Source organism: Gavialis gangeticus, unplaced genomic scaffold (assembly GCF_001723915.1).
Source record: "Gavialis gangeticus isolate Ggan-Ray unplaced genomic scaffold, GavGan_comp1, whole genome shotgun sequence".
NCBI lineage: Eukaryota > Metazoa > Chordata > Crocodylia > Gavialidae > Gavialis > Gavialis gangeticus.
In genome coordinates, this window is record NW_017729032.1 from 59432995 (window position 1) to 59445134 (window position 12140).

The window sequence follows — 12140 nt, forward strand, 5'->3', positions numbered from 1 at the left end:
AAAAAAAAAAAAAAAAAAAAGCTTTTCCTTCAACTTTAACAGTAGGTAAACAAGGGATTTCTCTCAATTTTTATAAAAATCACTAAAGTTGTTAGAAAGTTCTGCTCCCAAAATATTCACAAGTCATCCAACACTGAAGTTTCATGCACATCTTCATTTCTTGTTTATAACAATTCAAGGCCAGTTTCTTGGTTTGTACTTCAACCTCTTCTCCCACAAAAGATGCTTTAATATGGCTGTTAGCAATTCCTTTTAAATAGGATAGGACATAGGCTGCTGTAACCTGTGGGGATGCCAAATCAACTTTTGAGGAAAGAAAAGTGGCAGAAAGACATGCTTCACTCACCCAGTTCCATGTTCTATGCCAAATTCTTCAGCATTTATTTAAAGGGCCTTGTGCAAAGTGTGCCCATGACTCAATTACGTCCTCATCCTGCATCATTAACTTCAGTGGGGATTTTGCCAATAACCTGGATGAGAGCATGTGAGGGGCAAGAACTCTTATGGGTGACATGAGGCATGCATTTAAAAAAAAATGTCCAAAGCTACTCCACTTTGTTGATTTCCTGCAGTTTTACCTGTATAAATCAGGTCTGAATTTGTCCAACTATGAATAATTGTAAATTAAAACATGCAAGCTTAGAAGCACAAGAACAACAGTAGGGAGCCAGTAAAATATGTTGCTAAAGATTTTTTTTTTTTAAGAACAAAGCTATTTTTTATGTATTTGCTTAGCTCTGAAATTCTTCTTTGCTGTTTCATGATTTTAGCTCTCACAGTGTCAATTAGCTTTCCATCTTTACTTTAAACTTTTGTGTGGTGCTTTTCGTCCACTGTGGGAAGAGCTGTGGGTGAGTTCAGCCTTGCCTGAGTTTCCTTATCTTCTCACTGCTTAGAGTTCTTTCTTTATCATGAAATGCAACATGTCTGACTTTCCTCCACAGGCTTGCAATCCTAAATATGCAGACTATGACAAGACAGGTTCAATATGTGTGAGCGAAAATATCAACAACACCCTGACTCGTTACCGATGGCTGGTTAGTGCACCCACTGGCTCTGATGGTGTAACCAGCCCCATGAGAGAAGTTGATTTTGATACCTTCTTCACTTCATCCAAGTTAATCACGCTGGACTCCATTTACTTCCAAGCGGGTTCCCGGGTCCAATGTGCAGCCCGTGCTGTGAATTCAGATGGAAATGAAGGCCTGGAGCTCATGAGCCCTATTGTAGCAATAAGCATGGATGAGGGTAATGTATCCATAATCTATAGCAAAACTGGCAGAATATATTCTGAAATAAATGTACATTCCATGCAGGTGATGCCTGATTAACTGATTGGAAAAACATAGGGGACAGACAGAAGTGACAGTTTTTTTCTGTTCTGGCCACAGAAAGAAATTTATAGCTGTGATCAAACACAAGTGCACAGCTGCAAATGGCTTTAAAATGGGTGATTGAATGAAAAGCTGACCCCTCATTGCATGGGAGGGGAGAAAAAGGGAGCAGAGGGAGTTCAGTCTGGGGCGAGGGTTCAGCCCCCCTTGGAAGGTGGGATAGGTATATTGCAGCCCCCTCTCCCCCGAGGTGGGGGGGGTTCCAATTCACTCACCCCACCCTTCAGCATCAGCTGGGGAGCCCCAAGAATAAGCTCGCTCTGCTGCCTTCCCCCCTCCCATTCTGAAAACAGCAAGCACTGGTAGAGAGCCTGGACATTGCTATGGGAACCTGGCTGCAGGCTCCAGCTGCATCTAGATTTCTTTCTTCCCTGGAACTAACAGTGAACTTCTGTTTGGTTTGGAGTAACATTGTAACTCATAACGCTTTGCAAAAATTATTCTGAGTTACAGCTGGGAGCTGCACTTCTGTCTTTGCCCATAATGTTATTGTGTTTCCAGAATCTACAAAGCCAGGGCTTCTAATGTAAAAGCAAAAAAAACAAAGAAAGAAAGCAAAACAAGAAAAATACCTTTTAAAAAGGGAGCAAAGTGAGAGAGAGGCAAAATCCTTTCAAGTTTTATCTGCAATATAAAGAAGCGTAAAAGGTCAAAATTTTGTTTCTTAATTTTGCTGATCACCTTTAAATGTTCTTCTACAGCACTTACCATGCTTGTATAATTTAAAAGTTGAAAAGTTTAGGTTCTGCTTATAAAACAGAGATGTGTTTGAGTTAATGTGCTCAAGTTAAAAAATCAGTTTAAAAAAAAAAATCAAGGCATATCAGGCAACGAGGACAAAATTCCAAAGCACTGCACTTTAAGCCTAGTATAGATAATACCAGTTCTGTGTGTCACCATGCCTCTCTTTGCTGCTACAGTAACTTTTATTCTTTGTGATATCCCATTTCCAATAGACAAAAAAGTAAATTATCCCTTCCATGCTAGATTTTTCATTTTAATTTCAAGGGCTTGACTAATCCCAACTACATTTTTAAGGAAAATATTCTAATTTCTACTGGATTCAGGATTTAGAAAGCTGAATGAGCAACACTTCTGTTTGCTTGTTTTCATTTACTATATATTCTTGTATACAACATGTAGCAGGAGGGGATCCTAGGGTTGCCGTGCTTTCCCCTAGCACTCCGTACTGTGTCCAGTCAGTCTACAATGCACCTTCAATCTCTCCTGCCACATCTTTGATGTCAGATATGTAAGTAGGGAGGCTGCCTCTTCATCTCCCTGGACATGGTTATCCTCCTGTACATTAGCCCAGCTTTGCTAATGGGTGTTCCTGTGCACCCCAGCCTTATGGGCTATGCATGGTTCCAACCACCACTGTACCAGCCTCCACTCTCTCTTTCTGAGCCCCTGTCCTTCCCATACTGGGGGCATTTCACGCTACCCCCTTCACCTGGGACTGGGATCTCCACGCTGCTGTGGGTCCCTTATGAGGCCTCCTCCAACCCCTAATAGCCTCACCCAAACCACCGGGTATAAACAGTAAACACAAATGAAAACAAGCCCCTAGGCTATAACATAAGTCTCTGCCAATTGACTACAACCTGACTCGAGCCACCCCTAAGGGTGCTCCATCCTTCAGCCGTACTAACTGCTCATGCATTCTGGCCTCTTCTCTGTTCTTGCTCTGGCAGAGTTTCTTCGCCTTTGGCAGCTGGCAGGGACTGCCTGCCTGGCCTCAGCCTGGGATTTATATAGGAGCCAGGCCCTGCCCCTTCCAGCCTGCTGACCAGGCAGGTGTGAGTCCTTGTCTCCCTCAGATTGCCCTGGCAACCTGCACCTGGGTAGTTATCCCGGCTCTCCAAGTAGCAGGAACCTTAGTGCCCTGCTACATAACACACACCTTTTTCTCCAGAATCAGCCCCTTCAAACTGGACTCCATGTATTAAGCAGGGGTGTAGGTTGTAGCCGTGTTCATCAAAGGACATAGGCAGACAAGGTTCTTTGGGTAAATCCTTTATCTTTTATTAGACCAGCTCAAATAGTTGGAAAAATTCTTCTTAGCAAGCTTTCACTCAACAAGGACACTCCTCCAAAGACAGAAATCATACTTTTGAAAGAGCCACCCAGATACCATGTGAAGAATTGCCACAGTACAGAAGGAAAAACCCCCATGAATTGCACACCACTGGTTATGACATACCATTGCTCCCTGGAACCTATATGGAAAATCCTCAAACAATTGTAATCCATACTAGAAGGAGACCCAGTTCTCAAAGAGATCTTTCCAGAACCATCCATCCTAGCCTTCAAACAAGCACCAAACCTCTCTAACCTCATCACTAGAAGCAAACTTCTTATGGCCCAAAGCAAACCAAATGCGGGACAAGAAATGTAAAACCTGCCAACATGTCTCCACCACCCCCACAATTACTACATCCCACAACAGAGCCATCAGCATTTCCAAATTGTACACCTGCACCTCCTGAAATGTAATATGGGCAGTCCTCGGACTTATGACACAATTGGTTCCTGAACACTGCGTCTTAAGTCGAAACATTGCAACACGGAGCCAATTTTCATAGTTTCATAGTTTATAGTTTCATAGTTTCTAGGGTCGGAAGGGACCTGAGCAGATCATCTAGTCCGACCCCCTGCCATGGTAGGAAAGAGTACTGGCGTCAAACAACCCCAGTAAGGTGGTCATCCAACCTCCTCTTAAAAACCCCCAGGGTGGGAGCCTGCACCACCTCACTTGGAAGCTGGTTCCAGACCCTAGCCGCCCTGACCGTGAAGTAGCGCCTCCTGATGTCCAACTTAAACCTTCCCTCTGCCAGCTTGTGACCATTGTTCCTGGTCACTCCTTGCGGCGCTCGGGGGAACAGGGACTCCCCCAGCACCTGCTGATTCCCCCCCCCCAACCAGTTTGTAAATAAAAACCAGTTTTCTCATAAAAACAATGTTATAAATGGGGTATTTGTTCCTGAACCAAGGCCCGATACCCTGTTTTCACCAAAAATACCCCAGAATTTTGTACTCGATCAATTGTAGAGGAGTACGTTAATGTATTTATATTGTAAATAGCAATCATATTGATTTGGAAGGACTTCTTTGAGGTGACGTTGCTAGACTTTCTGAAAGACTCTTGGTTGGACTTTTTGAAGGGTTGTTGCCTGGAATCTTCTCAGGAGCCTTGGCTGCAGGTTTTTATGGAGTCTTGTCTGCTTTCTCAAAGAAAGTGTCCAAGGAAGTTTGGGCAGATGGGTGACACAGCGAACTTTTTCACTGGCATGGCATCACTTCGGATCAAGCATTGTAAAGTTGAAACTGACATCAGAAAGTTGAAACGGTGTCAATTTATAAACATTGTAAGTGTGAAACATTGTAACTCGAAATGTAAATTGAGGACTGCCTGTATATCTCATCCAGTGCACCAAATGTCCTGATGGTAAATATGTAGGAGAAACCAAACAACAACTGTATACCATAATGATAGGTTTTCGGTGTGCGTTCAAAGACACAAATACCCAATTACCTGTGGGGGCACACTTCTCACAAGAAAGCCAGTCTCTCAGTTCTAATCCTCAAATGGAATTTACAAAATACCTTTCACAGATGAACCTATGAACATCATTTAATCAATCTACTGGATACATAAAATCATGGATGAAATATAGACATTGGCACATTATAACCTAACATCCGACTCCCCAGGTAAATCCTCCACTTTTTACTTAGCTGTTCTCATTCCCTTCCTCCCACCCCATTCCTGTGTCTCATCCATTGACTACAGATAGTCATTCCCCCTTCCCCCACCTGTCTTTCACCTACTGACTACCTCAATTTACATTTTAACTGACTGGCTTTTTTGCATATATACTGGCCTCTGGCTGCTTTACCACTCAATCCAGGAAGAGCACAGACCATCTGCAGATTCTTACTTGGCCTGACGAAGGGTACTTGTGCCAAAAGCTTGCTAAGAAGAATTTTTCCAACTATTTGAGTTGATTTAATAAAAGATATTGGATTTACCCAAAGAACCTTATCTGTACTAAGCAGGGATGCTGTTTTCTTTACTGGAAAATGTAGCACACCTGGAAATACTGTGCATGCCATGTAGTTGTCAAGATGACTGCGACTTGCATCTAGTTCAACAAGCTGAAAGGGTGGAGTCCCGTGTTAACACTCTCACAGCCTTACCTCTTGACTGAGCATTGTAGTTTATGCCTGAAATGGCGAGTGAACTGCTGGTAGTCTCTTAATATGGTTTGTGATGTGAAAGCAACACCTTTTTAAATAAAGGTAATTATATAAAGAACTACTTACAGTAAAGAATTAATAGTCTTTCTACTGCCCTTGCAAGGGTCTGGGGCCTAGCCTTTTGTAAGGTAAGAGTAAGTCCTCCTAGAAGCAGAGTGTCCAGGAAGGTGGCATCCCAGGACACAGTCTGGGTGAGGCAATAGGAACTTTCTGCTACCAGGAATGATATGTTATAATCTAAAATATAGAGAACCAGGAAGTTCCTTTTGCTTCATCCAGATTGTCTCCTGGGATGCTAGAGTTCTGGGAAACTCTGTTCCCAGGAGGACTTAGTCTGTATCACTGCTGGCCACAATTCAGGACTTTTTTCCCCTACATTCAGTCTTCCAAAAACAAAATGCATAATTTATTTGGGGGTCTGTTGTATGCGAGACAATATAGATACTTCCCTGTGTGACTTTGGGCTCAATTCAGCTTCCCCTGTGGTAACAAGAATCGTGCAGTACCAAGGGAGCGTCTGGCTGAGGATAACTTGGCATGGTACAATACAAGCCTGCAGAGACATACCTGAGCAAGCCCTGGATGGGCACATCCAGATGAGCATGGCCACGCAGCACATGGCACCGCAAACGCATCTGCAGCACCACATACCACACAATCAGGTGTTCTCTGCGCTGCAAGAGTGTGCTGCCTGTGCATGCATTGCTCCATTTTCTTTCCCCATGGGTTTTTTAACCCACAGGATATCCAGAGGTCAAAAAAATCTGCGGGGAAAAAGAAGTGGAGCAGCACATGCGCGGGCAGCATGCATCACTGAAAAGCTACAGCTGCCAGCCAGGCTCCCAGGACCCCAGGTAAGGCTGCTGGGGCCAGCACAGTGCTGGTCCCAGCCTCACCTACCACCCTTTGGGGAACTGGCTGCATGCCAAAATGCACATGGCACGGGCATTCCTTGGGGACAAGTAGCTGCAGCACATGGTGCAACGCTGCTACTAGTCCCAGGAACCAAAAGCCCACACTCATCTGCACGTGACTGATGAGTATAATTGCATTATGTTAGAGCTGAGCCAATTAACTCTGGCTGATAGGCAAGATAGAGCACTGTATTAACATAGTCTCTAAGAGCGTGTACAGAAGTTTCTTTTTCTGCCATTTGAAGTGCTTTATTGCTGTCACTTAACAGAAGTGCATGGCTTTACAGCACTTTAAAATGGGTACAGTGCTTTAAATTAACGCTTGTTAAATTAGGTATTAAATTTGAAGCTCGGTATTTTGCAGCACTTCAGCAACCTACAATACTTTTAAATAACTTATGTATATTGGTCAAATTTCTGGACAGTAGAAAAACCCCAAGAGGCTGTAGAGCGCCCCCTGCCACCCAGCCTGGAAAATTCAGGGAGACTCAGAGCCCTCCCCCCTCCATCCAAACTGTACTTCTGTCAGTTAACTTTATAGTGTTATACCAAGAGCTCTAAATTACAAGGCTATAAAATGTGCACAGAACACTTCTGTACACACCCTAAAGTGCCTTCCTGCTTTGCCGACTGCCTGAACTAGGATCTGTACATGGCACTGCATTGCACCACACTGAATATCCTAAGGTGGTGTCCTCCTTACACTCACTCCTCAGTTATTGCTGCCTACTTTTGCTGGCCAGCTCTATATCTTTAGCAGATTTTGAGTTGACACCTTGCATTTTAGAAATCTCTATCAGAGTAAGTTTTCACAGCCAATGTTTGTGTACCCATAATTATTCCAACATAACCCAGGGGTGAATCAAGCCCATAAGTAAGTGTTTTGTATTGTCAAGAGCAATTCCTTCATGGCTGATGATAAAGAAAACATTTGTTGCTTTAATACCAAATATTTGAATTTCAGTTTTCTTTAATTTATAAACAATAAAATAAATAGACAAGGCATAGACATGTTATGGTTTTAAGTTTAAACAAACTTACTTCAGTCTTCTTTAACAGTATGGTTGCCAAAACCATTTCAGCATAAGCAGTCTGTTTTTACTTCCTCCTAATGCGCTGTATTTTAGTGATGTATTCAACAACTTTGAAGACTAAGTATAGCACTGGCAGCATTTCTTAAAACAAAAATTGAATCTTTTTTCAAAAAAAAAGTAAAAATGTGCCACCAAAGAAAGTTCTGAAATGGGTTTTGACCTTTTTTTTTAACCTCCAGTGCACAGACCAAATTTTCAATAAATGACTACTCAAGAATTTTGTTGGAGCTATTGTGTACACTTGCATGGGCAAACAAGAAATTGTTTATATGAAATGGATACTTATATTTGTGTGTTTGTTTACACCGTGTCTGGATTTGCAAGCACTGTGGTACAGGCAAATATATGTTTAATGTATGTGCATGAAATTTAGGAGCTCAATTCTGTGAATTTGATCTAACTGACCAAGTCATACTGATGTCCTCTTAAATTCTGTGTAGAAACAATTCCTATCCAAATCTGAAGTTAATGCAGGACTCTACCAACAAGTTGCTTGTTGTTCCAGAAAATTTTTCTAGCTTCAAAAGTGTGTACAGTGAAATAGAATCTTCTAAGATTAGTCTGAGGCAGAGTAAAACATTGTTTCTTCTGGATATCAAACTGCGTTGCTTTTCTGTTCTGCATTAGGTCTTTGCCAGCCTCGTATCCCAGGAGTAGTTGGAGCAGAACCATTTTCTGCCAAGCTGCGCTATACTGGCTCAGAAGATCCTGACTATACAAATCTCATCAAGTTGACTGTCACAATGCCACATATTGATGGTTTGTTAAAATCTGTAATATAGAGAACTTTCACAAAGTGCTGTCATTTGATGCAATGTAGTTATTTTAAGTAGCCAAACACAATATGTTTAATGTTTCTTAATGTTTGAAATAATGGAGAAATGTCATAAATGTTTCATTGGAACTTCCCATAGGTGTATAAGATGTCACAGCGGTGATATATGTGCTTCCATCTATGTTCTTTTAGGTGAAAACTAAATGGTTCTAATTATTTGCAGTTTCCATAAAATGAGCCAAATCTACCCTTAGTGTAACTTCTTTGAACTCATTGGAGTTGCACCCAGGTTGTATTTATTATGTTAAATATTAAGTCTTGCTTAGGCCCCTGTCATTAAGACATATGTTCATTTGAAGGCACCATAGGATCTGATCCCTAACGCCAATAGTCTTGCCTCTTTTCATACCCCACGTGTCTGGCAGGAGTCACAATTTTGGAATCAAGTATTGTATCCCAGTTGCACCCTTTCTATTTGCCAGTGCAGGGGGGAGCCCAGGACTGTGATCCTGGGCTTGCTTTGCACTGACAAGTTGAAAGCCACATGCCCATAGTCCGGAGTGACCTGCGGCTGTCCCAGAGCCAGGGTCTGTAATCAGGTGATTGTTGACGCTGGCCCTGGAGCGGCCCCAGACATGCCATATGCTGTATTTAAGGCTCCGTATAAACTAGTTAGAAAAATGTTCTACATTACACATAAAAGATTTTTATGGCTGGTTTGCCATTTTATTAAATTGGATGCATATGTGGCACTTTTGCCATTTATGCCATGAATAACACATTAACACAGCATAAGTGTAATGTGTAGAGGAGCCTTAAAATTTTAAGAAAACTAAATCACCTTGATGCATTGATTATTGAATACCATATGATTCAGAAAACAGATTTATATGGGGTTAAGAGTATTGTTTTTATTACATGAAAACATTACTTAAAACAGGCATCTAAGCTTTGTCAGTAAACCATTTTTTAAATGTAGTTTGCTACTAGCGTGACAAGTCTTCTGTACTTCCTCAGCTCTGCTACTAGCTTTCTATGAGATCTTGGATAAGCTACTTTCTCTAAATCTATCTCAGTGTATGCATTGGTAAAATGAGCATAGTCATTGGTAAAATGAGTGAATAGTTACCTATTTTACAAGGGGTTTAAGAGACTTCCATGAATTTTTGTAAAGCATTTCAATGAATAATGATAAAAAAATGGAAACTCATTAATTTGCACTAATCATTAAGAAATTATTGAATTATCTAATAAGTGGATAAACAGTTTGAAAAGCAAGTAAATGTTGCAACAAATGCACTTTATTTTTTCACAGCTGTTAGTCAATTTTAATTATTTCATAATAAATCAAAATATTGTCTAGTAAATTGACATTTTTGAAAACTTGGGTTCCTAAATCATTTAGACATTTGTGAAAATCACTTAGGCATTTCTGAAATGTTTAAGTTACCTAATTGCAAAGATGTGCTATTTTGAACAAAACTCTCCCAGGGAGACATAAAGGGTACCGTTTTTTTTTTTTTTAATTTTGAAGTGCACTAATTAATGAGTTTCTACTTTTTATGGCTGATTCTAGGTGAATTAGGAAATATTGAATGTAGCCCATAACTGTAGTTATGGAGCCATTTGTATTACCGTTATTCTGTATTCCAGGCATGCTGCCCATTATCTCTACAAGAGAACTGTCCAACTTTGAGTTAACCCTCAGCCCTGATGGAACTCGAGTTGGAAACCACAAGTGCTCTAACCTGTTGGACTACACAGAAGTGAAGACTCACCATGGTTTTTTGACTGATGCTACCAAAAATCCAGATGTGATTGGGGAAACCATTCCCTATCAATATAGTGCAACGGTCAGGGGTTCCAATACCTTACGCTTCTATCGAAATCTGAACTTGGAAGCCTGTTTATGGGAGTTTGTTAGCTACTATGACATGTCTGAGCTCCTCACTGATTGTGGAGGCACCATTGGTACAGATGGACAGGTACCGTTTTTTAATTTCTTAGCTGTAGAGTGTGTTCTCAAAATGGAACAGAAATCAGTTGGTTCAGTTTAATAGTTTTCCTTTTTGATTTACAAGTGCTTAGAATATGTGATTTAAGAATATAACTTTATTTAAGAATGAAAGACTTTCTTTCATAACCATCCATAGTCCTTAACCCACATATAGCTATGAGTATCCATTAAGAATCAGTGAGCATAATAGGTAAAATCCTAGTCCATGTTAAAGGGAAAAATAAGTTGAATATGATATACTGTCATGAAAACAGACAGTTCTTTCTATTGGCAATGCATACCACTTAGTGAGATTTGCAGGAAAGGTAATTCTGAAGGCTGTTTTTGCTGGAGTCAGATCTAGTAATACTGTCTCTGTATAGTAAAAAATCATGAACTGCCTTATAAATCCTGAGGTAGAAAATTAATAACTTTTAAAATAATTTTTATATGAGTCTTCTAAGTATCTGAACTATAAATACAAGATGAACAGACTGGGTAGGGAAACTTTTCAAACCCTAGGTAGAAGCAGCCCTTTTGTTAAGAGATTGAAACACTCAGCTGTACTCAATTACAGGAGCTTCAAGCTACCACCGTGTACATTAAAACATTTTAATGTGTGTTCTTCATCTTGTTGTTTCTGGCAGACAGTTGTTTAACTTGATGTTGTTAATAAAATTTATTTGAATGATAATTTCCTAAAGTCACTCTGCCAAGTCTAGTAATGGATTGGAACCAGAGAAAGTAACTTCCACAAATAAATACTTGGCCTCAACCACACGGAAGCCCTTGGATGCCAAACTGTCTGGCTACAACACATAGTTACAACAATAGGAAATAAGATCAAATGATAAGTTACACTTAACCAAATAATTCCAGGCTGATGCTTTCATATATACATTAAATATTAAAGGGGCAGTGATTTATTTTTTCTTAGTATTTCCCTTTCTTTTCAGTTAGTTTGCACTTCTGCAGCACTTTTCATTCCAGCTCTCATCGCTTGATAGAGTAATTGTTATAATCATTACTTAAGCCTTACATTATCCTCATGAGCAAGAAAAAGCATATGTAGAGATCACCGAGCAACCTTATCAATCATTGAGATGCACTGTATTTCGATCAAATAAGCTAGAATAATTATTTTAAGGGCTTTATATACCATAAAACCTGGCCTGTTGAATGATGGGAGTACCTGCACAAAGTAAACTGTTGCTGCTAAACATGTAGTCTGCCCTGTCTATAACAGACTCATGATATGAACAAACTATTCAGGGTCCAAATTTTCATAAGTAGGTTCCTAATGTTAAGATCCTCAGTCTATGCTAAGAAACTTTTCTTAATTTTTTGAGCAATTTGCAGTAATTTTCTGAAGTACTGAATACATAGATTTATTAGCATTTTGAAACCACTTACTCTATTTTTGTTTCAAGAGAATTTTCCCAGAACCATCTCCAGCCCCCTTGTTGGCATTATGTTGTGAACTGGAAGAAAGACTGCACTTTTGTTCATGAGGACACCAACAGATGTGCAGTGATGCTGCTCCAATGCACTGTAATTACAGTGCATCAGATCAGACTTGATTAACTGAGTCTGCTAGAGTGTGGTAATTACCATGCTCCAGCAGACTCCAGCATCACGTGTATCATTGTCATAGATTCATAGACATTAGCAGCTGGAACCAAGAGATCAAGTCCAGCCTTCCCCTCC

General features: G+C 40.5%; 1 protein-coding gene across 1 annotated transcript in view; it reads left to right on the forward strand.

Moving 5' to 3' along the window:
* FREM2 (FRAS1 related extracellular matrix protein 2) overlaps positions 1–12140 on the forward strand; it is a gene marked incomplete at its 5' end in the record, with an annotated part of 272198 nt that overhangs the window by 235301 nt on the left and 24757 nt on the right. The window contains 3 exons of the mRNA XM_019523802.1: positions 945–1248; positions 8290–8421; positions 10091–10422. Of these exons, the coding sequence (XP_019379347.1) occupies positions 945–1248; positions 8290–8421; positions 10091–10422 (768 nt within the window). The remainder of the gene's footprint in view (positions 1–944; positions 1249–8289; positions 8422–10090; positions 10423–12140) is intronic.